Raw genomic sequence first — 27,533 nt, forward strand, 5'->3', positions numbered from 1 at the left:
AAAAATATTTACTGAAAGAGTGATCAGGCATTGGAACAGGTTGCCCAGAGCAATGGTGGAGTCACCATCCCTGAAGGTATAAAAGAAATGTGTAGTTAGGGCACTTTGGGACATGGTTAAATGGCCACAGTGGTGTTACGTTGACAGTTGGGCTAAATGGTCTTAGAGGTCTTTTCCAAATGAAACAATTCATGATCCTGTAATTTTTCAGGCTTTGTATAAGCCCTATCATGGAATATCACAAAATTGACTAACATCCTGCTTTGAAGATCAAGTTTTGTTATCTCTACTTTATATTTGGGAGAGGCAGACACAGGGAAGCTAAAAATACTACCTAGAGCTACCAAAGCAGCCTGTGGCAAAACAGGGACTGGAGTTCTGCTCTCACACATGCAGCCAGCCACATTCATTTGCCTGCAACATTTCCCTTAGTCCACAAGTTGACCTTTTCCTAGGACAGGAACCAGATAAGCACTTGGATCAGCTTTATGGAGATAGAGATCCATGCTATTTGCTCAAACACAGTATTTAAGCAGTCAGCGGAGCTGCTCAGGGATAACTGTTCCTTGCATACACCAAATAAAAAAGGGGAAAGGGAAAGAACAGTACCAAGAAAGCCATGCTAGGACAAGCTTCTTACGCTGGATCTGTCACCTACAGTACCTGAACCACTTAGCAATTCTGCTTGTAGCTGAGAGAGTGGGTGGATGTGCAGTGAGAGGGGAACCCTGGAGATGCAATTATTTCATTGGATCCTTCAGACAAAAAAATTACAACCTTCAAGAGGTTTGTGGCATGGCAATGTATGTCCAGAGGCAATATTACAGATTTATTTCTGAAACAAACACTCTACCTTCAGACAAAACACAATGTCCACAGCTTCATATCCCAAAAGGTTTTATGAACATGCCACAGAACAAAGCAAACTGAAAAAACCAAAACTTTAGAATGCGCTGTAAGAAAGTTCATAATTTAACCTGAAACTTCATAATTTAACCTGAAACTTCATAATTTAACCTGAAAGAAGCAAAAAACCCCTCACTTTATTTCTACCACAGAGCTGATTGGCTATGCCAACTGTATTGGCAAGGGAAAACAAATTCATTGGAACCTGTTTTTCTTCCTTGATTATCCATCTAGATCCATGGCCTGGTCTTAGATGTGAGAAGTCTGCATGAAATTAATTATAAAATACTTCTGACTATCACACATAATATTGAGGATATTCCATTAATAGATACTTCTGTGAGTAAGCACAAATGATACACATTTGGAATAAAGAAAAAAGAAAATGCTGAAAGAGATAAAGTGTCAGTATCATTAACTTGTAAACAAAAATTAAGATTTAAGAAACAAGTAAGTGTATAGGTACTTCACTCTATAACAAAGTCAAAGGAGGTGCTTCTGGTGAAAAAAAAATCGTAGTCAAAAGCCATAATATGCCAACGTGTAGACATGACAGTGTACTTCACACAGGACTGAGAATAGTACAGACTGGAGTGCACAGAAATTGTATTTGGCTGATACTGCAAGTTCCAAAATGAAGTTGTTTGTTTTCAAACTATTTATAATTTTACATGGAATTCTGATAAATAAAAGTGCAGCAGTAATATTTTTATCATTACCCTTGCAACTATTTTACTGCCTATTCTGAGATAAAAATACATAATGTACATTTAAAAAAAATTTTCTCCAAATTTTTTCTTTCCAGTATTTCTTGATGAGGCCTGGAAAAAGAAACAATACAAAACAAATAATCCAGAAGTCACCTTTTATTCCAAAACATTTTTTTTGGCACAAAACACAAGTATTCCTGCATATTCCAGAACAGAGGTTCTAGATGTTGCGATCTGCACCAACTGTCTGTAGTTCTCAAAAAAACCCCAACACATCAGCTGGACAGAGCCACAAAACTTCATGGGTTTCAGTCAACCTCTTAGTCCCTCTTCCCTGAAAACACTTCTGGATTAAAAGACTACCAAAACCAGTCTTTCTAGTAGACTACCCAGTAGTCTGTCTCCTTTGCAGTGTTAAGAGTTACAATAAGGAGAAAAACAGGTGCCAAGAGATACATCTACAGCCTTTGAAACTAGTTTGAAGTGTTCACTTAACAGTGGGAAATATTAAATCAAACCCTGCAGAAAATGTTGCCTTGTACTCTACTGATAACATCTTGGAAGATGTCTCTTTGTTAATGTCTTTATTACTTTCTTTAAATCTCTCTTTGATGACTTAGCCTAGAGCCTCAGGAGATATTTTTCCCTTACTAATTTACCTTGATCACTACAGGTAGTTTCTCACCTGTCAACACAGTCAGAAGCTTTTAATGGTTTCCTGGCATTAGACAATAGCATGTATTTTCACACATTCTGTTATATTTTAACTGATTATCTTTTTAGGGAGCTATCAGCCCATCATTACTAAGTCCCAACATTGAAAAAAATATATATGACAAAACCCAAAGTGGTTACAGACATGACATTGGATTTTCAGAATAGGGAACAGGGTAACAGCCTCTTTTTTTTTTTCTTTCTGTATATCTGTTAGTATGAAATAACCTTCAGACAACCAAGCTGATGAAATCATGCCGACTGCAACTGCTAGTCTGCTTCTGCGCAGGCAATACCTCTTCAGTGGCAGAAGTGATTTCTCATGTCATGAACAAATCAGTGAAACGCACTAAGACTTACAGGCGTTTCCTGGTCTCTTCACAGCTTGTTCCCTCTTGCTCCTTGCTTCCATTGTCTTGAGAGTTCAACTTCAAAGGTGACTCCAGGCAGCCACTTGGGCTTTCCTGGAAATCAAACTTCTGTGGTCCCAGCACTACAGGCCAAGAATGCAGGATCCCTGCTACCCAACCTTGGGCTTACAGGAAGCAGGGTGGAAGAAGGTGAAGGACTTTCAAGCCGTGAAGATGTCCTATTCCCACCTGTAGGTCCCACCGGAGCATATCCCTGCTGCTGGCCAGCCCAAGCCTCAGCCATGCTTCCGCTTCAGCAAAAGGCAAACAGTGCTGACTCACCTGTAAGGCTTTATGTGTAGGAGGCAGCATCAGGGAATAAAAAAGCCAGAACTGCCTATTTCACACACAGCAGCATAGCACGTGGAAGGAGGAGACTGAAACACTGCCTATCCCACAGGAAGCACAGCACGTATGGGAAGGCACAAATAAGCGTGGTTGTTGGTCTTACCCAGCCAATATGCTTAGAAATTATTTCTCCACCCAGCTTGTATTTTGGTATTTCACCACAATCTGCAAAGTGCCTCAACTCTTTTGCACTCCCAACATTTTTTCACCCCCCAAAACCATGGCATACAAATACAAGTCCAAAGAAACAGACACCTGCATAGGATCAGGCTTCTCCATGACAGATCCAGTTTTACACTAAATGGATCACTAAATAATTCCTGCAGTCAGCCAGATATTTACACATCAGCACCAAACTGAAGTCAAGTGACTTATTCCTATGAATTACCTCACTCGATATTGGGCTATCAGATTAATAAGTGGTACCAAGGGGAACACACAGATTTCTGTCCAAAAGCAGTGACAATTATGAGATTGGTTAATTCTGAAGGTACATCATAATTCTGCCTTTGGCATGCTGTAATTCAGATTTTAAAAATGCTTTCTTGGAAGCTTCCATCTAAAACTATAAATCTAAGCACATGAAGTCTGCACTTCACACTTTCTAACACAGCAAACTAACGACAAGAAACAGGTAACTTTACTTGCAGTATCATAAATTCAATTTTTATCAGTGGTGTTGTGCCCAAGCTTTACCTAACATTCCAGAAACTCATTAGGTGTCTTTAGGAACAGAAAAACTTATAAAAGAGGCTCACATTTTAAGTATATCACAACAATAATTCTTTTCAGCAATAACTCATCCAATATGTGCAACTTCACAGAAAACTAATTTTCCGTCTTCGCGACTGATCTGATGTGATTTATAGATCTTTGGATTTAGAACTGTGAGATAATTTTGTAGACAGCTGAACCACATTTATCAGAAAAGTAGAAGCATTATCAAAAACAATACAAGATGTGACATAATCACATATGCACCCTCCCGTATCAATCGATTTCATACATTTTTCTTAAACAATATAGATACGGATGTGGAAAGCCACTCCGTGTCATTGCCCGCTGCTGTTGCAATGATGGCATGCATCCCAGCAAGTACTTTTCACATTTTGTTCATGAAATGTTCAGACGTTAATCTATGATAATGAATGGGGATTTACAAAAACAAAGAATGCCTTATGGGCCCTATGGCACAGGGTAACAGTCCAGATAAAACAAACCTGAGCTCAACAGAAGATAGATAGTACATGGCCTGTTTGGGCACGGCATTAAGCTCTGCGTGCTGTTCTCTTTCATAAGCAAAAATGATTCTATGTTATTTTAACCAAAAAGAGGCTATTTATGAAAAGAAATTATATTGATATTCAACAAATATAAAATACCTTCTGCTGAAATGGAGTCCTCACTTACATGTCTGTCAATATACAGATGTGCCTTGCATTATATGAGTGACTAAAACTATGCACAGAATTTCTAATTTTCCAACTCTGGCCCAAATCCATAATATGCTGTCTTTCATTTTGAGTTGCTCTGGGACACCGCAGGTGCCAACTCAGGCTTCAATGTAAGCTCAGTTACACTTGATATATGTGGTTTGTGCAGTTGTACTTTCTGTGGGCCTGGCAGCATCCAGGAACAGTGTATCTCCAGGATCACGCAGACCACCTACTCCTACTGTCACATTGTCAAGTCCAAGCCAGCACTAGTACCTCCTGTGGTATTGGTGAGAAAGTGTTTCAGGATGCAATGTGAGTGTTTAGAGCAAATACCTTTTAGCAGGTGTGTACCTGATCTTTGCAAAGACTGTGGTGACACAAATGGGTATAAGGCAAACACTTGCTAGGCTTGATCCTTTGGGGAATTTATATGAAGACAACATGAAGAAAATTTAATTCTTATAATGACAGCACATAGAAGCATCCTCACAAAACAACCTTCTTCTTTTTGGACTATGTAGTTTTCTGGCTTTGACCTGTCACCATCATTTTCTTTGGTCTCCATGATGTTCTAGGAGAAATCCTTACAAATTCTTAGCATCTTCAACTACTCTAAATGTTAATTAAATGGAAAGTAAAATCATTAGAAACTATGAGGAAATGACTCTACACCTGACATGACACACAGCACTGAGCTAGAATCACTGCAAGGATAGCAGTTGCCTGTCTGCGTATCCTAGGGGTTACCATTCAAAGCTTTTCTATGCTCATGACATACAGACCATTCAAGATCACAAGCTCCATTTCGACCAAGCATATCATTTCTGGGAAATGCATCAAAAATCAGCATCCACTGTTTGTCTGACTGGTGCGAATTGAAGCACATTTTCAAAGGCATGTCCCCAGCAAGAATGGATTTGTTTTTCTGCATGATTTGAACTATTATTTTGGCATTCTCAAGGGCATCAGCTGAAGCATTATTTAACCCACAGACTTTAGGCACTGGTACAACATTGCTATATCTCCAAATTCCATAATGGGAACTCAGTTTTAAAATAGTAATATAAAGTCACAGAGAGTACGATTACACTGCATAAGAATCAACATCACCAGAACCCATGTCTGAGTCTTCCCCCAGCTAGAATTTACCAGAAACGATCAGATGAACAACTCCTTCCAGACTGGGACTGCCAGCTGGGGAGGGGGGGCTTGCAATTGGTGGCAGAGGCCAGGAGCCAAAATCAGCACCCATGGCTGTTCTACAGCTAAGCAAAACTCTAAATGCAGGGCTCTAGCACTCAGTCCTTTCCCTCTTTTGTGACTTTTTGAATTTACAGGTCTGGACTATCTCTTCTAACCTCTGGCTTCTGGCATGCTTCTTGGCATGCTTTCTGCTCCAGCCCCTTGGGATCAGTCATGCAGCACTGACTCCTCAGAATCACTGTACCATTAAAAAAAAATAAATACATATAAAAACATAGACTTCCTAAGATAATTTTAAGCTTTTTACTTTCTTTTCACTTTTATTTCTACCTCTCACTATTCCCTGTTTCTAAGTATTTCCATGTTGATTCAAAACATGCAATTGTCAAAAAGATAATGCACAGATAAAAAATCTAATGAGTTTTGGCCCTGGATACTGTTTGCCTGTGCATCTTGGCTTTACAGCAGATAGAATTTATCCTTTTTTATTATACTAGCAGATAAGTGTCTTACCATTTCCATAAAAGGGACAGAGCTTCAAGCACAATATGAAAATTCCTGGAATGTCTGAGTCTACCCTCATTTAGATGATTTTTCCCTTAACATGTGCACTATAAATACAAGCCATTAATGTACTAATTTTTCTTCAAATTTTTGTTTTAATTCTTTACAGACCCATAAGTCCATAGCAGTGTAATTTTTCAGCCTTATTTGGGTTTCATTACAATCTTAAGATTTGTTTCAGTGTTTTTGGATTATCAAATATTTCAGCAGAAGTCTTCAGTAGACTAGAAAATAAGTTTTCTTCTAGTAGATAAACAACTGTACTAAAAAGACCAAAAACTTACAATATCCAGTCAGGACACAGCTATCTGGTGAAAATGGACTAATTTGTTTTACCTCTTAGCTGCAACTGATATAACTGAAAAATAATTAATAAATTGCCTTTCACATTCTGGTGTCTGTATACTAAAGACCCCATAAATTGAAATAGAACCAGCTAATAAAACAATACATTTTCCCCTAAGTTTGTGATTACTTGCATGAAAAATTACACTCTGTACTGTGAATCTCCAGCATGAATGCCTATAGAAATAATCCTCACATAAGAATGGCATCAGCTGTATTGATGAATTAGAACACTTTCATCCACTAATCCATGTAGAAATGCTCTGTCAGGTTCATACCCCAGTGTTAAGACAACATTCTCGTAAACAGAAGACATATAAGAGGGCACATTGGCTGGAAGGAAGGTTGAGCATCTTAGTGAAACCACAGACCACAGATGTAGTCAGAAAGATTATAAATCCCACAGCAACTGAGACAAACATGAGGAGAGAAAGTCTGGACCCTGTTTTTTAAAGGTGGTAGAGGAGATGCAAAGTTAGTTGCATTAAATAATTTTCTTCTAGTAAATGGTAGGGAACACCACCAGGCTTCTGGCACTTTCTAAAAACGTTCAACATTCAGAAAGGATTCGTGGCTTTCATTTTATGTCAATTCAAACATGAAGCACTAAGTCTGCAAACTTGAGCGCTTCAGCTGTTCTGTTCCCACTTTAAGAGTTAGGGTACTCCCCTGATGTGACACACTTCACCTAAAAACTGATTTCTACTTCCCACTTGTAGCACTTGAATAGTTAAGGTATATATTATCTACAGACGGGACAATGTATAATTTGTCCCACGCTTCATCTATAAATGGCTGTATCTCTTCTGAATGCAAAACATTTAACTCATGAGGTTTCTAATTAATATATTCTAGTTTGTCCTATTAATCTCTGCATTTGTTTTAAAGTTATGATAATTTCTTCTGCAAGTTCTCAACCACCTTGAAAATCTTGATTTTAGAATGCTGCCTCTGTCACTGCCACTAGCAGATGAAAGCCACAAAAAGATGAAAGAAAATTATTACTTTGCAATTTGTTTACTCTGCACACTTGACAGTACTTTGTGTTTTGTCCTTTACATTGTTCTGTCAAAGATGCACACCCTTCCTCAGACACTGAAAGAGGCTGTTTGCCAACAGCAGTAAAGGTGAAGGCAGCAGGAGCACACACAGAGAGAAAAGGCAGAGGAAAGGAGGGGAACAGGATATTTAGTAGTTCTTTTCTTGGATCCACCCAAAAAAACCCTTCATCCTACATAAAATTCCATAAAAGTAAATTAGCAACTTTGCCAAAAACACAGTTAAACTTTTTATGAAAGTTAGCGCGCTGCTGGAAAATCTTAAGCCATTCATTTCAAAACATGTCTAAGGGCATCATCCTTTTGACATGAAGGTAACACAAACCAAAAAAAAAAAAAAAAAAAAAAAAAGAAAAGCAAAACCATCCTTTTCCAGTTCTTCTCTGGCTTTCCTCGTTTAATCTTTGGCCATGTCTTTTTTTATTATGTTACTGTAAGGCAATCAGGGCCAAAAAAAAAAAAATAGGAGTTATTTTTTTTGCAGGCTGTGAGGCAAGGCTGACTCATGTTCACCCAAGCACGTTCCCAGGCTGCCAGCTCCAACAAGCACCTGTTGCCTGCTACCGTGCTACAGCATCTTGTACCAGAACTCCACTGATGTCACTGAAACACTCCAATACAGGTATAAAAACAGGACTACAGTTCTCATTGGAACCCATAAGTAGAAGTTTTCAGATGCCTGATGACTTAGCAAATCAGAGGTGAAAAGGGGTACTTCCTACCAACCTCCCAGGGGAGGTATGCACAATTTAAGAGGCTTCCTAAAAAATACATATTTGTAATAGCGGATCAATCAAAGTGGTAATTAGTGAATCCAGAAAAAAGTATTTTGGAAGTACAAGAGACTGGAAGCTAAAGTGCTTTTAAATACACATTACTGTACTTTTTTTTTTCTTTTTTTTTCAATTTAGAAAGTTTATCCAAGCTCCTCCTTCTGTAAGAGTATGTGTCACAGATACTGGAAGATTAAATATTCATTTTGGGAGGGTTTGAAACATTTATTCAAACCTGCTTACTTATATACATATATTTTCTTCAATATTAAACAGAAATGCAAAGCTAAAACAGACACGGGTTGGCTTGAATTTTTTATTAAATCTTTGGTCATGCTGTATCTGTTTGTACTTGCTAGACAGTAACAGCAGATGGTGGCTTTCTGCACTACTTATTTATACTCTTCATGAAGAATACTTTTGCCTTTCTCTTTACTGGAAATCACTTCATATTAAAATGGCATAATGACATCAGTTGACACATACTGGCAATCTTTTAATTTGTTCTGTATTTTCTTTTGACATTGTTAAAGACAATTCCATATAAAGACTCTTGAAAGGCTAATGCCGTAAGCTTGTCTGATGTATTAAATCACCAAGAATAATTTCAACCAGTCACAACCCAGGAGAGTCAAAGTGTATCTTCCCACAAATACCACGGAAGTGCAACAGTACTTCATACCTTCAGCTAATCACTAAAGGCACAGGTTGCTATTCCAGTGAGGTCATTCGTGCCCAAATTCTTCCCCTTGATCAAGTTTTGCAAGGTGTTACAGGCCTTCATGATGGAAAAGTCAAAGGAAATTCTGGGAAGGGAACACTACGTTAACTTCTAAACACTGATGAAGTCAATTTATTCTCATGCTGAGGTTGTTGAATCTTCCTTTGTTTAGTCTAGTTCTATAAAAAGAACAATATTCATAAGCCTATCCCTAGAGATGATTTCTGACATTTTTAAACAATTGTCTTAGCTGCCTGCAACAGCTATCCTACATTTCTCTACACGATCAAGGCAACTGACAGTATCCTGTATAACCTCAGGCACTATATAATCTAATTATAACCCAAGATTATATACACCAAGCGGATGAGTTGCAGTGAAACCCTGCAGTAGTCTTGCAGGCATCTGATACATACAAACACTCAGAAGTAAAAACTGTGCTACTTGGAATGACAGTTCAGGAACGCACTTGCGTGTGCTGACACTCAACAGCTGGCTCCACGAACGCAGTTCACAGAGATGAGTCAGGACTGGCTGCTCAGGGAGATTCAGGGACCACGTCCTCCAACGCAGCTGGCAGCAAATAGGTACATGTTCCCCAAACGGCCTTCTCTCCTGACTCCAGCTCCCTGTGCCATGTTGCTGAAGAAGAGGTGGTTAGAGGGAGAGGGGAAGCAAACAGGAAGGACAGCAGGGACAAGGACTTTTCCTTGGGAGTAAGGAGTCACCAGGCCTGCCCTCTCATCTCCAAAGTGCCCATGCATTTGGCCCTGTATAGCTATTGACCAAATGGCTCCCCAGTGCTGGGGGGGGGGGGGGAATGGGCAACCCACAACCGCTATTTTCCTAGTAAGTGCCCCTTGCCATGGGCTAAAATGCCACCTGACTGCCCAAGCTCTCATGTCTTTCTGTGGTGCACGCTTAGCTACCCCAGGTCTCATATCTCTTCACATCAAACCATCCTGCTCCAATAGGAGGAAAGGGTAGTTCTGTACTTCTCTTATTCAGCCTCTCCCACACTCCACCACTGCTTGGTAGGGGGAAGCAAACTCATTTCCCTCTGAAGCCTTCTAGCTCAAAATTCAGTCACAGATTGCATCACATTGGAAGGGACCCTTAAAGGTCATCTTGTCCAATCTCCCTGCAGCGAGCAGGGACACTTCCAGCTGGATCAGGCTAACTACAGTCTTGAATGTCTTCAGGGGCAGGGCCTACAACCACATCCCTGGGGAACTTGTTCCAGTATTTTACCACTCTCCTTGTAAAGAACTTCCTCCTCGTGTCCAAGCTAAATCTACCCTGCTCCAGTTTCAAACCACTGCCCCTTGTCCTATCACTAAAAGCCCTTCTAAATAGTCCTTCCCCAGCCTTCCTGTAGGTCCCTTAGAGATACTGAAATGTAGTTAGAAGGTCTCCCTGGAGCCTTCTTCAGACTGAACAGCCCAATTCTTTCAGACTGTTTCCCTTCTTTCAGTCTCCAGGGACTTCACCTGATGGCCAAGACTTTTCAAATATGGAGAGCAGCTTTGCAAGTGCATCAGCCAATTCCTTCAGAACTCTGGGATGCATCTCATCAGGTCCCATAGATTTATGTATGCTCAGGTTCCTCACGTAGTCCTGAACTTGACCTTTCCTTACAGTGGGAGGGACTTTATCCCACTGGTCTGAACCTAGTGCTCCATCAACTTGGGAGGAAGACAGTGAAGACTGAGAAAAAAAAGTTATTGAGTAGCTCAGCTTTCTCCTTGTCTCCATTCTCACTCATCAGAGAGGGAATGTTTTCTTTAACTTTTCTTTGCTGGTTGATGTACCTGTAGAAGCCCTTTTTGTTATTCTTTGCATCCCTTGCCAGGTTCAGCTCTAGCCATGTCCTGACCTTCCTGACCTCATCTCTACCCAACCGGGCAGTGTTCCTATGCTCCTCCCACATTACCTGTCCCTGCTTCCACTGCCTATGCAGTTCCCTCTTGGTCTTTATTTTGACCAGCAGGTCTTTATTCAGCCATGCCAGTCTCTTCTGTTCCTTGCCCAGTTTCTTACACATTGGGATTGAGACCTCTTGGGCTCTAAGGAAAATGTGCTTAACTTACTGGAATTCCAGTCTCTCCTTCTGGCCACATTTCCTGAATTGAAGTAACCGTATCTCCATTCTGAAACAAAAACTGTCAGAGTGTGTGTGGTAGGTTGAAATTTCCCTTCCACATGAAGCAACCCCAGACTAGCTCAGTTCAGAAGCAAATGAAGTTTGAGCTGATCTGCTCAAGATCTGTGAAAAATTTTAAAGGCATAGCCCTAAAACCAGTACAGTTTGTTAGGCACACTCTTGATATTAACAAACCCTTAAGGACATATAGGGACAAGGATGTTAAATGGTCTTAAGGGATAAGTCTCTCAAGCATTTGGTCTCGAGACACAAATGACTGCAGAAGACATGTGCCTGACCCAGCCTTATTTCGCTAGTAAAGGAACATCCAAGTGAAGTGATGTCAGTCATTCAGGCTCTGTCATACAACTTCTCTTCAGTCACATGTCAAAAGCCCATGTATTTTATCTTCTCTCAGTTTTCAGCTTTCTACTTTTTCATCTCAATAAACCATGGTTTTAACAGAAAAGGAACAGAATCATCCTCCAGACTATTCGGAAGCAATTTATTTTTTCACTTTTGGTGTAGGATTGCCTGTGTCAGACTGCAGCCCCAAACACAATTTAAAAATAGGAGGGGTGACGTGAGGAAGGTGTGAAGGTGATACAGCAGAACTGCCTCTGCCCTGCTATGGACCAGGCACCACTCCCCAGATGGGGCTTACCCAGGGACAGGAACCTCCTGGCCTCCCACCAGTGTGTCCCCAGCTGCCTCCACATGCTCGTCTCAAACAGCATTAGTGGAATCAGCACTGCACTTGTGGAAAAAATTATGCATGCTTTTATCACTGTTTTGGCCCGCCTTCCCCTAGTAGCTGGAGTTGCTCTCAGCTCTGGCCCTGCTCCCATTTTGCCCTGCTCCCATTTTGCTAAAAGTGGAAAGAGAGATGGGTTGGGAACCTGGAGTGACGGCTAAGTCCACCACTGAGCAGTGGCAGATAGGGCATCTCCTCCATTCCCTCAGCACTATGTGGCTGCCAGTCCATTTGTGTAGAAGGCAATTCACCCCAAGGCTCAAGCACAGCTGGAAGATGTTGCTCTGTAACTGAAAGCACAGGGACCAGTGCTGTGTTGATGCAGCGGCATCAACAAGGTACCGAAACATGAAACCAGGATTTCCATGGCATTGTCATCTCTCAACCAAGCAGTACTAATGTTAGGAAACAAACTTTCTTCAAAGGAAATGGCAGCCTCCAAAGTGTCAGAAATGAGAGCCCCTGCAGAGATCCATCAAAACAAGCTTCTCCTGTAACAGCCTCATGGGAGTAGTCTCTCAGCCTGACCTGGGAACATCTTAATCTACTACCCTGTATTCCATTCTGCTCTCTTTATAATTTGTATCTCCTAAAATGAAGAGTACAAAAGCCCACATTGGCTATAATTAATATTTTAATTATCACTGATCAACATAAACATCACTGAGCTTGCAGTGCCACAGTTGGATGCATTTTATAGTGCCACATTACAACCAGTGGGAGCTGCAAGGGAGCAGCTCCCTTTCCTGTACTGAGGCACATGATCCTGACACTTGCTAGCTCAAGGCTGGCTTTGCCATGTCAAATGTCTCTGAGAGCAGTCCTTCCAAATCTCCTTGTAGGTATTCAACTATGGATGCATCAGTGATAAAAACAAATTTTCACTCTTCCAGCCCTGTTACACTGTAGAATGACCACCGCCAACATAGCACAACCTGCTTCTGCTATATTTGCATTTACAGGCACAGTCTCATTTAGTCACACCTGAACAACCATAATGCACTTATGAAGAAACATTTTTTCCTATGAGGGTGACCCCACACTGGCACAGGTTTCCCAGTGAGGTTGAGGAGTCTTCACCTTTGAATATATTCAAACCTGGATGGACTTGGCTCCAGGCAGCCTGCTGCAGCTTGCTGTGCTCTGAGCACGGGGTTGGACTGCGTGATCTCTGAAGTGCCATCCGGCCTCAGTGACTATGTGATGAAGGTTACGGGGCAATTAAGAACATGGCATGACTGTGGCTGCATAAAAATGATTTTAAAAAAACCAGCTAATATATGTTATTTGGGACAGGAAGGAACCAGCTTTTTTTTTTTTTTTCCTTTTTTTTTCAGGAGAAAAGTGGTTGTTCCACTCAGCCTATCACAATCAGTACTGCATAGAACCTCATTTACCATGCTGTCCTCTGCTAAAACAACTACTCTAAAGGTAAACAGTGGAACATGTTCATCTGAAGACAATGAAAGAACTGGGCCAGATCTGCCAGCTCTCCAAAAGCAGAAGTCCTGCCTGGATCACACCACCCAGCCACAATTACTTAGAGGCACCAGCCTGGCTCAAGGACCCCCAAAGAGAAACCCCACAACCACCACTCAATGCCTCATATGCTGCTGACCAACAGCAGTCTCCATAGCTTTTTGGGTAGTTGCTAGCAACAGGCAACAACATGGAGCTGGGGACAATGCCAACAGAACTGAACTGATTGAAAGGCCACCCATGTATGGGTGAAAGTTTATCTAAAGCAACAAAGCTGCAAGGAGCTCAATTTCCACAGCATAGTGTTTCCTGGTGACGCTGATGAGGAACTGTCAATCTGCAGACAGCACAGCATAGAAAAAACAGCTAATTATGGGGATAACTTTGTAATATAACACTTCCAGATTACATTTTAAGGAATTTTGATTTTAATAAAACAATTTATCAAGCACACACAGGACAATCAAAGCCTCTTCAGAGTTTCTTTAGAAGACCTGAAATTGTCTGATACTAAAGTTTGTATCTTCTTTCAATAAGCACCTCTTCCCTATGAAATTTTCTTTGATTGACAGGCATGGTTTACCCAATGACTTAACAGGAACATATTTTACAGATATTAATACCTCTTGGGATACCAAAAACAGAACTCAAAAGCAAACAATTTACTTCAAAAGACTTTAATTAATAAAAATTAATTATATCCTGAAAGGAACACAGTTTAGTCAGCTTAATGCCAAGTGATGGGTGAATCGCCCAAGAGGTGCATCACCAAGTGATTTACTACAATCACAGTAAGCCAGATACCATCTAAGTCTAGGAGGAACAGATAAACCATCACTTCAGCATACTTTTTACTTCAGCTGATTCAAGCATACATACCATCCCCATGGTCACAGAGAACATAATTCATTATAGAAATCAGCTTCATCTGAAACTGCAGGGAAAAAAAGTAACCCTTTCCTGTATTTGCTTCACTAGTAGAAGATCTTACATTCAGAGCAGGAAGCATGACAAAAATCCATCTGCTCATGCTTACTGATGGGTTTTCTCCTTTTCTGAGCTTCATTACTACAGCATCAACCTAATCAAATACAAGAAAGCAAGGAGACACAAAAAGACATCTCTTTCGAACTATTAACTGTCCATTACTTAGAGGTACCGAAGGAACAGCACAAATACTTCAGGAATGCCAGGAGAGAGAGTCCTTTAACTTAAGGACAGCGGATAGCTAATATCTCAGTGATAAAATTAGCTCCCTGAGCAAAACTTTCAGACTACTTGCATAGTTTCGATTTTAAATGTCTGTGGCTCAATCTGGCTCCATCGGGAAAGGTGCCAAAGCTGAACTTTAACCATTAACATCACGATCCTTTCTGGTCTCCAGTCTACTGCCCATCGCGGAGGTCAAAGGCAGCGAGCACAGCGCTTCTGAGTTCAAGCAACCAACCACTTCTTTATTTTCTTTCCTTTATTTTCCCCCGTATTTTTATCGTGGAAACACAACTTGCTACTTTTAAAGTCCCGACTCGGTGCGCGCTTTATATTCCCTCCCAGGCCGACGTCGTTCCTTGCCGAGTCGTGGGAGGGCGAGAGCCCAGCGGGGCCCGTCCCGCTACCGCGCCGCCAGCCCGTGGGGCTCCCATGACATGCCGACTGCCCCGCTACGCGCCCGCGGAGGGCCGGCGAGCGGGCGCAGCGCCGCAGCAGCGGCAGGGCAGCCGGGCATCCCCGCCAAGCCCACCTGGCTGGTCCACCTTTTCGACAGCAGAGGCCTCGCGCAATTCAAGCGGGGGCTGGGGGCTCACTGCCCCGCCCCACGTGGGTACCCCGTCCCGTCCCGTCCCGGTCCCGTCCCCGTGAGCACCCCGTCGCGCAACTCGGGGGAGCCGTCCCCCGCGTACTCACCGCGGCAGACACGGCGCTGAGCTCGGCGCTCAGCAGCAGCCCGAAGCCCAGCCAGAGCCGCATGCTGCCGCGCACCGCACCGCGCCGTCGGTCCCTGGGCGGCGGGGCGCCTGCAGCTTAGTGTGGGGCTCCGCGTGACCGGCCCCACATGCGCACCTCCCCTCCGTGGCGGCCGCGGCGCTTGCAATGGCTCAGGGTAGAGGGACTCGCCGCGCCGTAACCGATGGGCGGTGGCAGACCCCTCTCCTCCCCCCGGGCGGGGACCCTGAGAGGGCGCAACCTCGCCCGCGCCCGCTCCCCGCCGGCCACAGTTCCTCCTCCTCCTCCCCTTCGCGGGTGGGTGGCGGGCCGGCGGCTGCGGGAGCGGAGACGGGGGGGCGTGGGCGGAGGCACGCCGCTTCCTCGCCGTGCATTGTCGCTGCCGCCCGGGAGGGTACGGCAGCGCAGCGCGCAACGGTGCGGTGCGGGCGTGGGGCCGGGTGGCGGAAGGGGCCGGGGCAGGGGCTGGGCGCGTTGGGTCTGCCCGGCCCGTCGGGGTCCGGCGGCTGCCCGGCGGTGGGACTGCGCTCTCTGCGCGGGGCGGGGAGCGGCGCGACACCCGCCCCTCTTCCCCCCGGATCGGATCGGATCGGATCGGCCCGGCCGGTGAGACCGCTCCCTGCCCGAGCAGCAGCGCCGCCGAGCCCGGAGACCTCCCCCGGGGGGACTTGCATTATATGTGGGCTCTTCTCTGCCTTTGCAGGGGCGGCCATCCGGCCGAAGGGAGTCCTGAGCCGAACCCCCAGGCAGGGAAAGAGCGAAAATGGACATCTCGCAGCTTCCCGGTGCACGTAGTTTTATTTGTCAGTAAGTAATTCCGCTTGGCAGGCTTTTGGACAGAACTCTTTTAAAGTTGTATTGTCACCTTGAACTGCAGAGTTTTATCCCGTGTCTGTTTTGTGCTATCTTAAAACAATGTCGTGTTTATTCACCTTCCCCTGTAGGGATCTGGGGCTTCTGCTGATCCTGATGGAAGTTGTGCTGTCAGCCGTCAAAGTAGATGCTGTAAGTAAAATGCCTTACGACTTTTATTAAGGAGAGAAAGAAAAAGTAGTTTTCTTGGTGCCAGAAAGTGAAGAACTGCATTTTCCTTTGCCAAACGGTTTATAAATCGTTCTGTTAAAAGAAACGACCAACGAATAATCTGCGAGCCTTACAGATTACTGCCTTTCAAGAAACCGATGTTAGGGGAGAAGTGCAAAGTTTCAGTGTCAGGTTGTTTGAAGTACTGCGCTGTTACTTTTTTTCAGAGTGGGTAATTTGTTAAAGCAATAGTAAAGCAAGCTCCACAGCTGCTGACTTTTCATAAGAAAAGCACCAAAAATACAGCGCTATAGATAGCAGACTACTTTGGAGAAGTCAACCTGCAAATGAAGTATCTTCAGATGCATACAGAGTAGAGGACTGGGAAGTTGAAACCATGGTTTGTGGCTGCATTTGTCAGCCACTGAGTGTGAGTAGGGTTCTGTGGTCATATGGGATCTTGATTACATTTTTTAAAAGCTTTCCTACTTATATTTTAATCCTTTCTGGAAGTGTCACCCTTTTTATAACTTTGCATTCCTTACAGATATCTGATGTGGTTGAATCTTTGTGGTGAGATGGCATAATGAGGAATGGGAAATACTAGGGCTTTTGCAGCAGGTGTTAGGACATGGTGATTCAGCACTCAAGGCACGTAGAAATTGTTCATCGTCTGTGCGGCTGATTGGACTCTTCCACGTTTTGGCTGAGCAACAGGTGGCAGGCAGGGAACCCACAACCCCAAGAGTAGGGAAGTTGAGTGAGGACCTTGAGTGTCACATGCTACTTTGCCAAGTTTTGATGGAGACATTCTGCTGAGTCACCCTAAATGAATGATAATATTACCTCACACTACTAAAACCAAAGAAGTCTGGTGATAATACAAGTGTATTAGGCCCAATAATGAGATTGTTTGGATCAGCTGACAAAACATGGCATTTGTAGTACGACTCTTCTTTATATGAGGTTGTGCTATAATATAGGTAGTGTGATAGCTGAGCTGCAGCTATAGCATGGGCTAATTTATTCTCCTTCATGTTCTTGTATGTAGACTGCAGGCTGCATCACTAATATAGAGGTATACTGAAGAGGTATTAACTGAGGTGCCTCAGTGATTGCGGTCTGGTCATGGACGCTTGCAACTCCACATACTCGTTTTCCCAGAGTATTGTGGAAGAGTAAGTTGGCCTGCTTGCAGGTCTAATTCCTTTAACAGTTCCTAAGGTGGAGGCTGTGTAGGAGATTAAACACCCCAGTGAATGTGACTGAGGAAGTTTAGTCATGTTTCCATGAAAATTAGAGCTGCATTGCCACCAAAATATTTACCCTATTTTCTACCCATATGCTGCTCCTTTTCCTTGCCTAGCACAGGTCTTTCTGTAGTTGTGTGGGAAACCAAATTGGAAAATCATTTGTTTAAACTAATCAGTACCCCAAAAGAGATCTAACTTTAGCTTATGTCAGATCACCACTTATATTCATAGAAACCTGGGCTGGCATGGCAGCTGGGGCTGGGAGGAAGGGTGGGCTTGCTTCTTGCAGTGGCAGCTCTGGTTGAGTGTGTTTATGAGTTGATGAAGTAGGCCGTGTGGGGGGAAGCAGCAGCATCTGAGTAATTGCAGGTGGGTTGCTGGAAGTCGTATTCTTTATATTGTAATCCTGTTTGTCACATTGAATCTTCTACTATTTGTTACACAGATTATTCTGGGAAAGCTATGAAGTGTTTTATTACCTTGGATAAGAAAAAAAATACTGTGAGTTATTAAAGTCTGTGGGACCAGATCTTAAAAGTTATGGTTCTGCCTGTAGTGAGGCAAGCAGAACTGCTGAGTTTTGATAGCTGTATATATGTGAATGAGTTGCAGCTGCTGGAGATAAGTGAATGAGTGAAGTTACACCTAGAAAGAAACTCTAATGAGGCTGAGGAGAAAAGCAGGAATGAGGGAGAGAGAAAGAGGGGAACTCAGAGCATTTGGCTGGGTGTTTTGCCTGGCAGGCTACTGCTAGCTGTTAGGGAGGCAGATGTTTCTCAACTGAGAAAGAAATGAGAGGAAGAAAAAGGAGAATGTTTAGGGTATCTGAGGACTGGGAAGAAGAAATGGTGTCCTTTGGCAAGAGAAGAGGCTTGAAGAGAACTAAGGAAGAGGAGTCCCTGAATAGAAATACTAGGATAGACAGCCAGATGGAGTGGATCAGGCCCCAGTTATCTTTAGTACTCTTTGGCATACACTTGCTGGTGATGTTACGGGCCTCAAATAACTCTGGAACTCTAAACTCTTGATTTAAGAATTCATGTGTCTTAAATAAAATTGTGTTAACTACTTGAGGTTTAGCCAAGGTTGTAGACTTGTCCTGACTCTTTCTTGGTGGTGTCTTTCTCAAAGCACACTTCTCCTCAACTAGTTTTGTGACATTTGATTATTTGAAAATTGCGTTTTTCTTTCAAGCTATATTTGGGTGGGAACAATGGAATCCCAGAATGACTGTCAGATAGAAGAAACAAAATTGTTAGAGAAAAGGTTAATATAATGTTTGCAAAAATAACTAGAAGTGACAGGTCTGATATATATATATATATGAACATATATAAAGAGATTTATTTTTGAAAGAAAATAGAGTTGAAGCACTGCATGAGATAAAATTCTCTTGACTTCTGTAACATTGTAAGGGGGTATACTAGGGTGAATGGCATCAAAGGTCAAAGTGGGAGAAACAATAATCATTAGGGAGGATAAAACCAACAGTACCGTGTACTTCTGTCAGCTTCACAGTGAAATTGCTTTGCTGTCATGGATGCCTAAGTTACTGCTCTAAGCTGAAATGTGTCAATGCTCCATGGCGATCTTACATACAAGTTTTCCCAGATGTGCCCTGCTTTATTCCGTCTGGAGACTTTTATGTGGTTGAAACAGGAGGACTTTTTACATTAACCCAGACTGGAAGAAATCAAACTGGAGTAATCTCTCAGCCCATCCAGCTGGGCATGTCCACTATGAACATATGCGCTAGGATGATAGTGCACAAAAGATGATCCTTTGCATATGTATTACCCAGGTGATTTAGGAATGAGTTGTCAATCTGATGTATTGATTTCTCCTGCCACATTACTTACTGCATGTATAATGAATCCATCTCTGTGGAAATACCAGACTGTCTACCTGTGCACAGCCTCAGAAATAGCTCTGTCTAGTAGATGCTCCCCAAAACAGATGTTGGAGCCTTATTTTTACCACAACTTAATTCCCACACTGGTAGATGTGGCTTATTTATGTCAGTTTAAATAAGTGTACAGTTTGTCTCATCTTTGAGTAAGAGTGATGTTCCTCAAGAAAATTGGGCAAAATAAAGGTACCAGCATTTGGGGGAGTCTCACAGCATATCTGATCACTTCATTCAAAATGTCTTTGAACCTTGAAAGAATTATTGGGTAGTTCAGACAGGACTCTTAACTATGGTCAGTCATGGAGCTGTGAAGAAGGGTCAGCTCCATTAAAGAACTATGAGAAGTCTTGAGTGAAGGAGGTGGCCTCTAGGCAGTTACATAAAGCAAAACCCCTCACTTTTATCAACACCAACAGCCACACCTTGATCTGGCCATGGTATTCCATGATGTGGGTCACAGTGTGCATCATGATGCAGATGGACAGAAGGATGGCTGCTGAAATGAGTTTTTAATTTTTTTCTTTTAACGGAGCCAGGATTTCACCTGTCAGCATCATATGATGTCAGGCAGACTAAAACACTCACTGCAAGTACTGCATACATGGAAAAATGTAGTTGTAGTCCATAGCTTTAAATTCCCTTTCTCTGGTCCTTTATTTTTCATATACTGTCAGTTCCCGTTATCAGTAAGAGTGTTTCCTTTCCCTTGTCATTCCTCAAACTTTTCCTTGAAATTATTTTTTGCTGCAATGCCTGTGAAACCAATACTTATGCTAATTTCTTATATTAATCAATCATTCTTTCTAGGAAGATTTATTTAAGAGATGTTTCTTCCATGTCTGCGTGGATTGACTTGGAAAGACTGCATACAGTCTGATTCAATCTATTCATTCAAAGATTAAAGACAGGTTACACTGAAAATGTATCTCTCTGGAGTTAGTGTGAAGGAGGAGATTCTTGTACATGTCCATGTTCTTCAGTTTCTCAGTGAAAAGCCACACATAGAATCTTTACTCTTTTTTCTTTGTTTTGTTTTGTTTTCGTGACTAGATCAGAAGTTTGGTCAATGAATGCCTGCAATAATATATTTGGAGTAATTCTTTTTTTCAGAGTTATTAAATGGCATATAGTCATGCTGCGTTTGGTAGGAGAAGAGGCAGAGTTCTGTCAGTTTAAAATGTATTTCTCAGAGGTAAAAACGTTGATACTGACAACATAAACTATCATGTAATAAAATTATCTTGTTATTTTTGTCACCTTGCTCTGAAAGTTACCAAAGTGTTTTCAAAAATTCAGCATTGCTGTTCCTTGAGCTTTTTAAAGTTGCACGTCTGGGTTTTGTTGTGTATTAATTGTACCACAGGAAGTCTTTATGCAGCATGGTACTAAACCTAACGTTTTTGTTTTAAATTTTGTGCAAAAAAAAGTTATATATAAATCCAAACGATTTTGTCTTATCCAATTGCATTGTGGCTTATTCCATTATACTGTAAGCAAATATATTTATTATATATATTTTAATTCAGTAGTTCAGAGCACAGTTTGTGTTGGAGAATTTTTTTTTCTTATTGCAGTAAGGAATTTTTAATTTGAGACCAGTCTATTTATTAATTCTTTGCTTTTGTTTTTCTTTTTTTTTTCCAAGTCAGAAATTAGTCAAGGAGTGGGAACATTCTTTTTATTGTATTCTACTGATCCAAGAGATCCGAGACCTAGAGAGAGTTCAAAGTTAATTTAGTAGCTTACAGTTATGGTATCTTTGCTTGCCAAAGAAGGCAGCTTATCTTCTTTAACCTTTTCTCCCTTAGGAAACTAATGACTTATGCTATTCACAGCACCTCATTTGCTCCTAAGGACCAAAAAGCACAGTGAAATTTGCAGTATTTCCTGATATTTATCAGCAGTTTGGGTTTTTTAAGTGGCAGCAGCTACTTGACAACTGCAGTTGACTCAGCTCACAGTGAAACTATGTGATTTTTATCATGCCAGTATTTCTGAGTGACTAAGGACCTGCACTGTTGATTTTCACGTGCCCTTTTTTGTCCATTTGGAAGCTGAAGGAGCTGATGTGAATCACAACCACGCAAGGGCAGCTCCTTTTTTTCAGACCCTAGAAATGATGTGTAGCAAGGGAAAAGCTTTCACAGAAAAGTTAATAAGCAAACGTGTGTTTGTCTGAGTAATTGCGTACACTTAATTGAATCATTGTTTTGTAGCACAGTTTTCCCTCTTCAACTGTTCACTGGCATTTCACAAGTCTGCATTTTCCGAACACACGTTTCACTTTGTACAACCTGGGAATGAGAGAAGATGTGAACATGGTTTCCTTCGAAACAGTGCAGGGTGTTGCTCTTGGGGAGGCAGGAGATAGAGATTGTAATGGGGAGGTGAGCGAGGTCCTGGCATTCCTGTAACATACAGCATGCAGCAGGTGCAGGAGTGATCACTAGCATTGGACACAGCTGGTCAAGGCCATGGGAATGGGGATGAGCCAAGGCCTGGCTGGGACACTGGCCCACAGGTGGAGGTCAGGCGGCCTGTGGCCAGGCACAGGCATGGCTGACCCCAAATCACTGATGGGCTGGGGGAAAGCCCCACTTCTCACGGCCTTTTTCCCACGCAGTTCATTTCACACCCCTCTGCAAGGGGAGGCTGCACAGCTGCACCAGGAGCTGGCCCTATGCCCGGGTGGCCAGTCCTGGGGCTCCCCTGGGGTGGAACTGGGGATCAGGGCCCAAGGAGGTGCCGCCAGCAGCAGAGGCAGCTGACAGGCCTCAGTGCAGCCAAGTCGGAGATGGAGGAGGCTGGGCAGCAGCAGCCCTGTGCTCTGGAAAAGCAGACATGCAAGTCTGAAATTCAGTGCAAATTTTAGGGAAATTAGTGGACTTATTATCAAGAATGAAAAGATATTTCAACATAAATTTACCCATTAGTTTTATTTTTATTTTAGGCATGAGATTAGAAGAACATCTAAATCAGGTTGGTTACCAAGGATGTATTCTTACTGGGATATTTCAAGCATCCTATTTATTCATAAGTGATCCCCACCTTTATTTTGAAGTAGCTTTCTGAAGTGTGTAAAGATCATTCAGATAAATGGGATTTGGCTTATTTTTGGCAGGTTTTAGCTGCAGATTGTGTCTACATCTCCTTGCACCATTGGTCAATGAACCCTAGTAATAAATTCTTTATTCCAACTGTACTTTTCCTTTATATTTCACCAGCCTTTTAAAGGTTCTTTGCTGATCAAAATTAGCTTCCAACTGTATAATCAGGCTATGGACAAAGAGGAGATGTAAGGCAAAGTGGAATATTTTGGAACCAGCACAAACCCTTCCATTTGTCCTGTTCTGCTGTTGCTGGGGGTGTGGGGGGGTAGAGGGGGAGGAGGGGTGGTGAAGAGAGGGGGCTTTGCGGTTTTGGTTGGTTGGTTGGGTTGGTTTTATTTCAGGTTTAAGCGTTATCCCAAAGTGGAGTCCTGGGCTGGTGAGTGTTTAGTTCTGATGTGGTTCCTGGAGCTTGCATACTGGTTGTCGGTGGTTCCTGGAGCCTGCATACTGGCTGTTGGTGCTCAGTGCAGCAGACAGAGCAGCACGGCTGCCCTTCTGCACACCCTTGGAAGGCTGCAGCTCCTGGCTCAGCTAGAAGCTGATCTCCTTGCTGCATGCCCTGGTCTCCTGCATAAACACAGGCTTTGAAACCAGCCTGCTTTTCATCGGAGATAAAACGAAAGATAAAAGAACAAGGAAAAATATCTGTGCAAATCAGCAATTCACTTGGAGTCTCTGTTGTCACATCCTGCTCACGCCTGTTGTGCCTTGCAGCCATGAGGAGGAGCAGAGTCGTTTCTTAAGGTAGGGACACGAAACTAGAAAAGCTTAGCAGGCTTTCCATATCTCACTCGTGTGTACCTCATTCTCATCAATGTTGACTCCTAATGCTCTGCCTGTGCAATCCCTGGGCATTCTGTAAACAGATGGGGAAAGACATTTTTACATTTGAGCTGCAACCTCACTAACCCCTGTAACTGATGTTCAGCCACCTGGTCCAAGTCTCAAAGCACTCTGAACACATGTGCAGAGACCTCAGGGAAAACTCTGGGAGGAGAGTGGAGCTCCTCATCAGGGCTGCCAGCATGTCCTGATCTGAGCCATGACTAAGGGAGTGGGCAGAAAGGAATGCCGCTCCTGCGCAGGGCTGGGAATAGCTGCTGGGGCCACAGAGCATGGGAAGCCTGCATATCTCTCTGAGACGGCAGCCAGAGCAGCAGTCTGCTGGAAATGGCCCAAACGTCTCTGCATGACACTTGGAAAATCTTAAGTGACGCTGGCTGGAAGAAGGAAGTGAACAGGGAAGTTTAAGCATTTCCTCTGCAGCATGGGGCTGAAGCTGGATTTCCTCCAGGTGCTTTGCAGGTATGTGGTAAGAGTAGGCATCAAGGGATAGCTATAAAGTTGCCCAAATCTTCTGTCCTCCTTAGGTGCCCATGAGTTAGCCAGCACATGTCAATAAAGCCCATGGGCTGCTTTCTCTCTGGCTGTGTCCCTTACGGTAAAGTGCAGAGTCCCAGGTGTGTTCTCTGCCCTTGTGGTCAATTGGCACAGTAACAGTAATTACCCTTGGTTATTAGCCTCCATAGTTTCCAAAACAGGATGTCCCCTTTGAGACTGCCTGTGTTCCATACATCATGCTGACTCTTGCACCATGCCCAAAAACATCTTTGCTAAAGCAAAGCAAGTGAAAGCATCTTTGCACAAGCAACAGGAATGCATGGGACCTTTCTAACAGTGAAATGGTACAGATGGTCAAGATGTGGGGCACAGGGCTACTTAATATATTAATGTAGATACAGAGCATGCATGCCTCAGTCTGTGACAGATCAACTGTCTGGAAATCAGGGCTCATACTTATTTCTCACATGCATCAGTGTATTGGTAGTCCTGAGTAGGGATGAAATAGAACTCCACTATTTTACAGTGAGGTGCAGAAAATGTCAATATTTTGAATGCTTGCAGGTTGCTTTGCATTAGTATTGCAGTGTCACCAACTCATATAGGAAATTTGTGCCAAGGAAAACCGAAACCCCTCCTGACAGCTTTGTTTTAAGCTTTATGTCTTGTTTCATGGCACTGTCATGCTGTATTTGTTAGTATCTACATCATGTGATTGAAATGAAGGACAAGAATAAACACATAAATATATTTAAATGTAAACAGGCCACAAATTAAATTGCAAAAGCAGAGGTATCAAAATAACATGGTTTTGCCATTCCACTAGTCGTCTTTGTTGTGCCTAAGTATTAGGAAAAATAGTCCTTCCCAAGGAAAGAGTAGTGTGTAGAGTATGTAGCAGTTGGCTACGTGCTTGTTTTCTGGTGGCTTTTCCTGCACTCCCAAACTGCACTTTGGTTTTGGAGAGTTACAAACACTGCAGTGCAAGAGAGGAACTATTAAACTTTGTTTCTTGTTACTCGTTCAGAATAATCCTGTTTGTACCTTCAAGGGGATAAAATAGTGGCTGTTCTTGATAAGGTATGTTCTGTAGTCCAAAGCGTTAGAGAACATCAAGAAAACGTTACCCCTGCTTTCACAACTCTAATCTCTTGCATATTGTTCCCTAGGGACACAGAATTGCATAGAGTCATCATTGAGTAGATGGATGATTAGTGAGGTAGTTTGAGACTGGATCATTAATCACTTTGAAGAATGGAACTGTAGTCTTGAGTTTGTCTGAGTAAGGAATCCCTGTGAGCCCTACAGCAACACGCTTGCATGATCCTGCACTGCTTAACAGGTATGCAGGGCTTCATGCTGTGAACCAACTGGTCTGTTGTTTTTTTCCCCCAAGGAAAAGCATACAGCAGGTACTATGACCAAATCGCAGACAGTCAGAAATAATCATGCTGGCATGTTGGGAACTCTTTGCATATAAAATACAGTTTCCATGAGGTCGACTCCAGACTTGTGAGCTGCTTCACTGCAAGTATACTACATCAAATTAGGAATGATGTTATTTACACTATTTTGTCAAGGTATTTAGTTTTCATTTAATGATTTCCATGTAGTTATGTATCATTCACTGTCTTCCATAAAGCCAATAACATGTGTAAACAGAGAGAAACTGAAGTACAGCCATCATTTGTTATGAGTAAGAAGTAGACAGATCTCACCCGGCCATGTACTCTTAGCCTTAAGGTTATCACTCTTTCATTAGGCTTTAAAAAATGTTCCATTAAGACAAGCACACATAATTTCATAGACTAGCATAATTAATTTGGGGAGATTATCTCCTGGGAAGGACAAACTTTAAAGGGATATGAAAATGTATATGCCAAGCAGTTTCACTGCTTACCCTGCAGACATAGCAGAGGGATTGCAGTGCTGCATGCAGACGATGGGCAGCCCCATGGCAATCCATCCATCTATACACATATGTCAACTCCCCAAACCCATTTACAGAAGAAGAAACAGGACTTTTTTATTTAAAGGGGGACAGGGACTGTCCTAAGAGTATTCAACTCCCATCTCAAGAGCCCCCACTGTTTGCAGCTTTTCTGTAAGCATAAATTTATTGTTTTCTTTGAGGAAAGTCCTGTTCCCCAGTTGCTGAGAAGCCAGGCCTGAGATCATTCTGTTGTCTTTTTGTGGTCTGATTGCCTTTAAGTTGTTTTGCTGCAGAAATCATGCTCTTCAATCTGAGAATTTCTACTGTATCTTCCTACTTTAAAGTTTGGCTAGTGTCTTTTTTCCTACAAAAGAATGTGGGAAAATGGTGAATTAAAATAAAATTTTGTGCAAGGTTGTTGCTTCTTTTTCTCACTTTCTCCCTTTCTGCCTTTCTCTCTTTCTCCCTCTTTTTGTCTCTTTCTTTCTCTCTTTATGTTTTTCTTTCTCCTTCTTATTTTTTCTTTCTTTCTTTTCTTCCTTTTTTTTTTTTTTTGGATGAAAGACCAACAAAGTTACTGTAGCTTGAAGAAATTCCTTTTTTTTCCCTGTCACTTAAGAGCTGAATGTAATTTTAGATAGTCTGATTAGCCTTTCCTTAGTAACGTCAGCTGTCCCTTCCATCTTTCAAATGAGCGATGTGCAGAAAGACTGTGCTCCAGAGGACAAGCAGGAAAGACTTCTGACCTTTTGATCTGATCATCTGTTCCTAAAATCTCTGCATGTCCAACAGCAGCAAGACCAGAAAACGTAGAGACCAAAGAAATGAAGAAGCTCCAGTATTTCACAAGCAAAAGCTGAGAGCAGTTCCCTAAGGGGTCCAGCTGCAGGACAGAGCTTGTAACTGAGGCTGTGGGAGACCTGGAAATGCTGGCTGCTGTAGACCCATGCAACTCTCCTCCTTCAAGCATAAGTGTCAAACTGTCCATCAGTCTTCGCAACAGCAAAATCACACAGGCTGTCTTAAAACATAACCCCAACAGAAGAGCTGTATCTGACTAACTAGCAAGTGCAAGCAAGTCAGGATGTGCTGACTGCCTGTCCATGTGGTGTTAGTCTTCCTGCAACCATGGTGCATCTAAGCCATGCCTCAATCCATGCAATGCAGAAGGTGTCGCCTGACCAAGCATGTAGGGGAGAATAAGCTCCTTCTCCCAGTTAGTATATAAGCAAGCTGTTAATTGTTTTCTCCTCCTTAGCATTCAGTACACACGTCTGTGCTGCAGTTGCATTACATTATCTGTAACACCTCTTAGCTTTGTAAACAAGAGGGAAAGAAATGTTACATATTTCCACACTCACAGCAGCATGCTATTTCCATCCTGCCGGTTTCCATCATTACAGGTTACTGAGCTGGCTACCTTGCCAAGATAAAAGTTACTGTCAGTAAGCTCTGT

General features: G+C 42.6%; 2 protein-coding genes across 2 annotated transcripts in view; one reads left to right on the forward strand and one right to left on the reverse strand.

Moving 5' to 3' along the window:
* COL4A1 (collagen type IV alpha 1 chain) overlaps positions 1-15,532 on the reverse strand; it is a 128,528-nt gene extending 112,996 nt beyond the window's left edge. The window contains exon 1 of the mRNA XM_054390955.1: positions 15,470-15,532. Coding sequence (XP_054246930.1) covers positions 15,470-15,532 — 63 coding nt within the window. The remainder of the gene's footprint in view (positions 1-15,469) is intronic.
* An 891-nt stretch (positions 15,533-16,423) lies between these two features.
* The window catches only part of COL4A2 (collagen type IV alpha 2 chain), a 140,856-nt gene continuing 129,746 nt past the window's right edge, over positions 16,424-27,533 (forward strand). Inside the window, exon 1 of the mRNA XM_054381655.1 lies at positions 16,424-16,513. Within this exon, the coding sequence (XP_054237630.1) occupies positions 16,424-16,513 (90 nt within the window). The remainder of the gene's footprint in view (positions 16,514-27,533) is intronic.

The sequence above is a fragment of the Indicator indicator genome, chromosome 1 (genome assembly GCF_027791375.1).
Source record: "Indicator indicator isolate 239-I01 chromosome 1, UM_Iind_1.1, whole genome shotgun sequence".
NCBI classification, from domain to species: Eukaryota; Metazoa; Chordata; class Aves; order Piciformes; family Indicatoridae; genus Indicator; species Indicator indicator.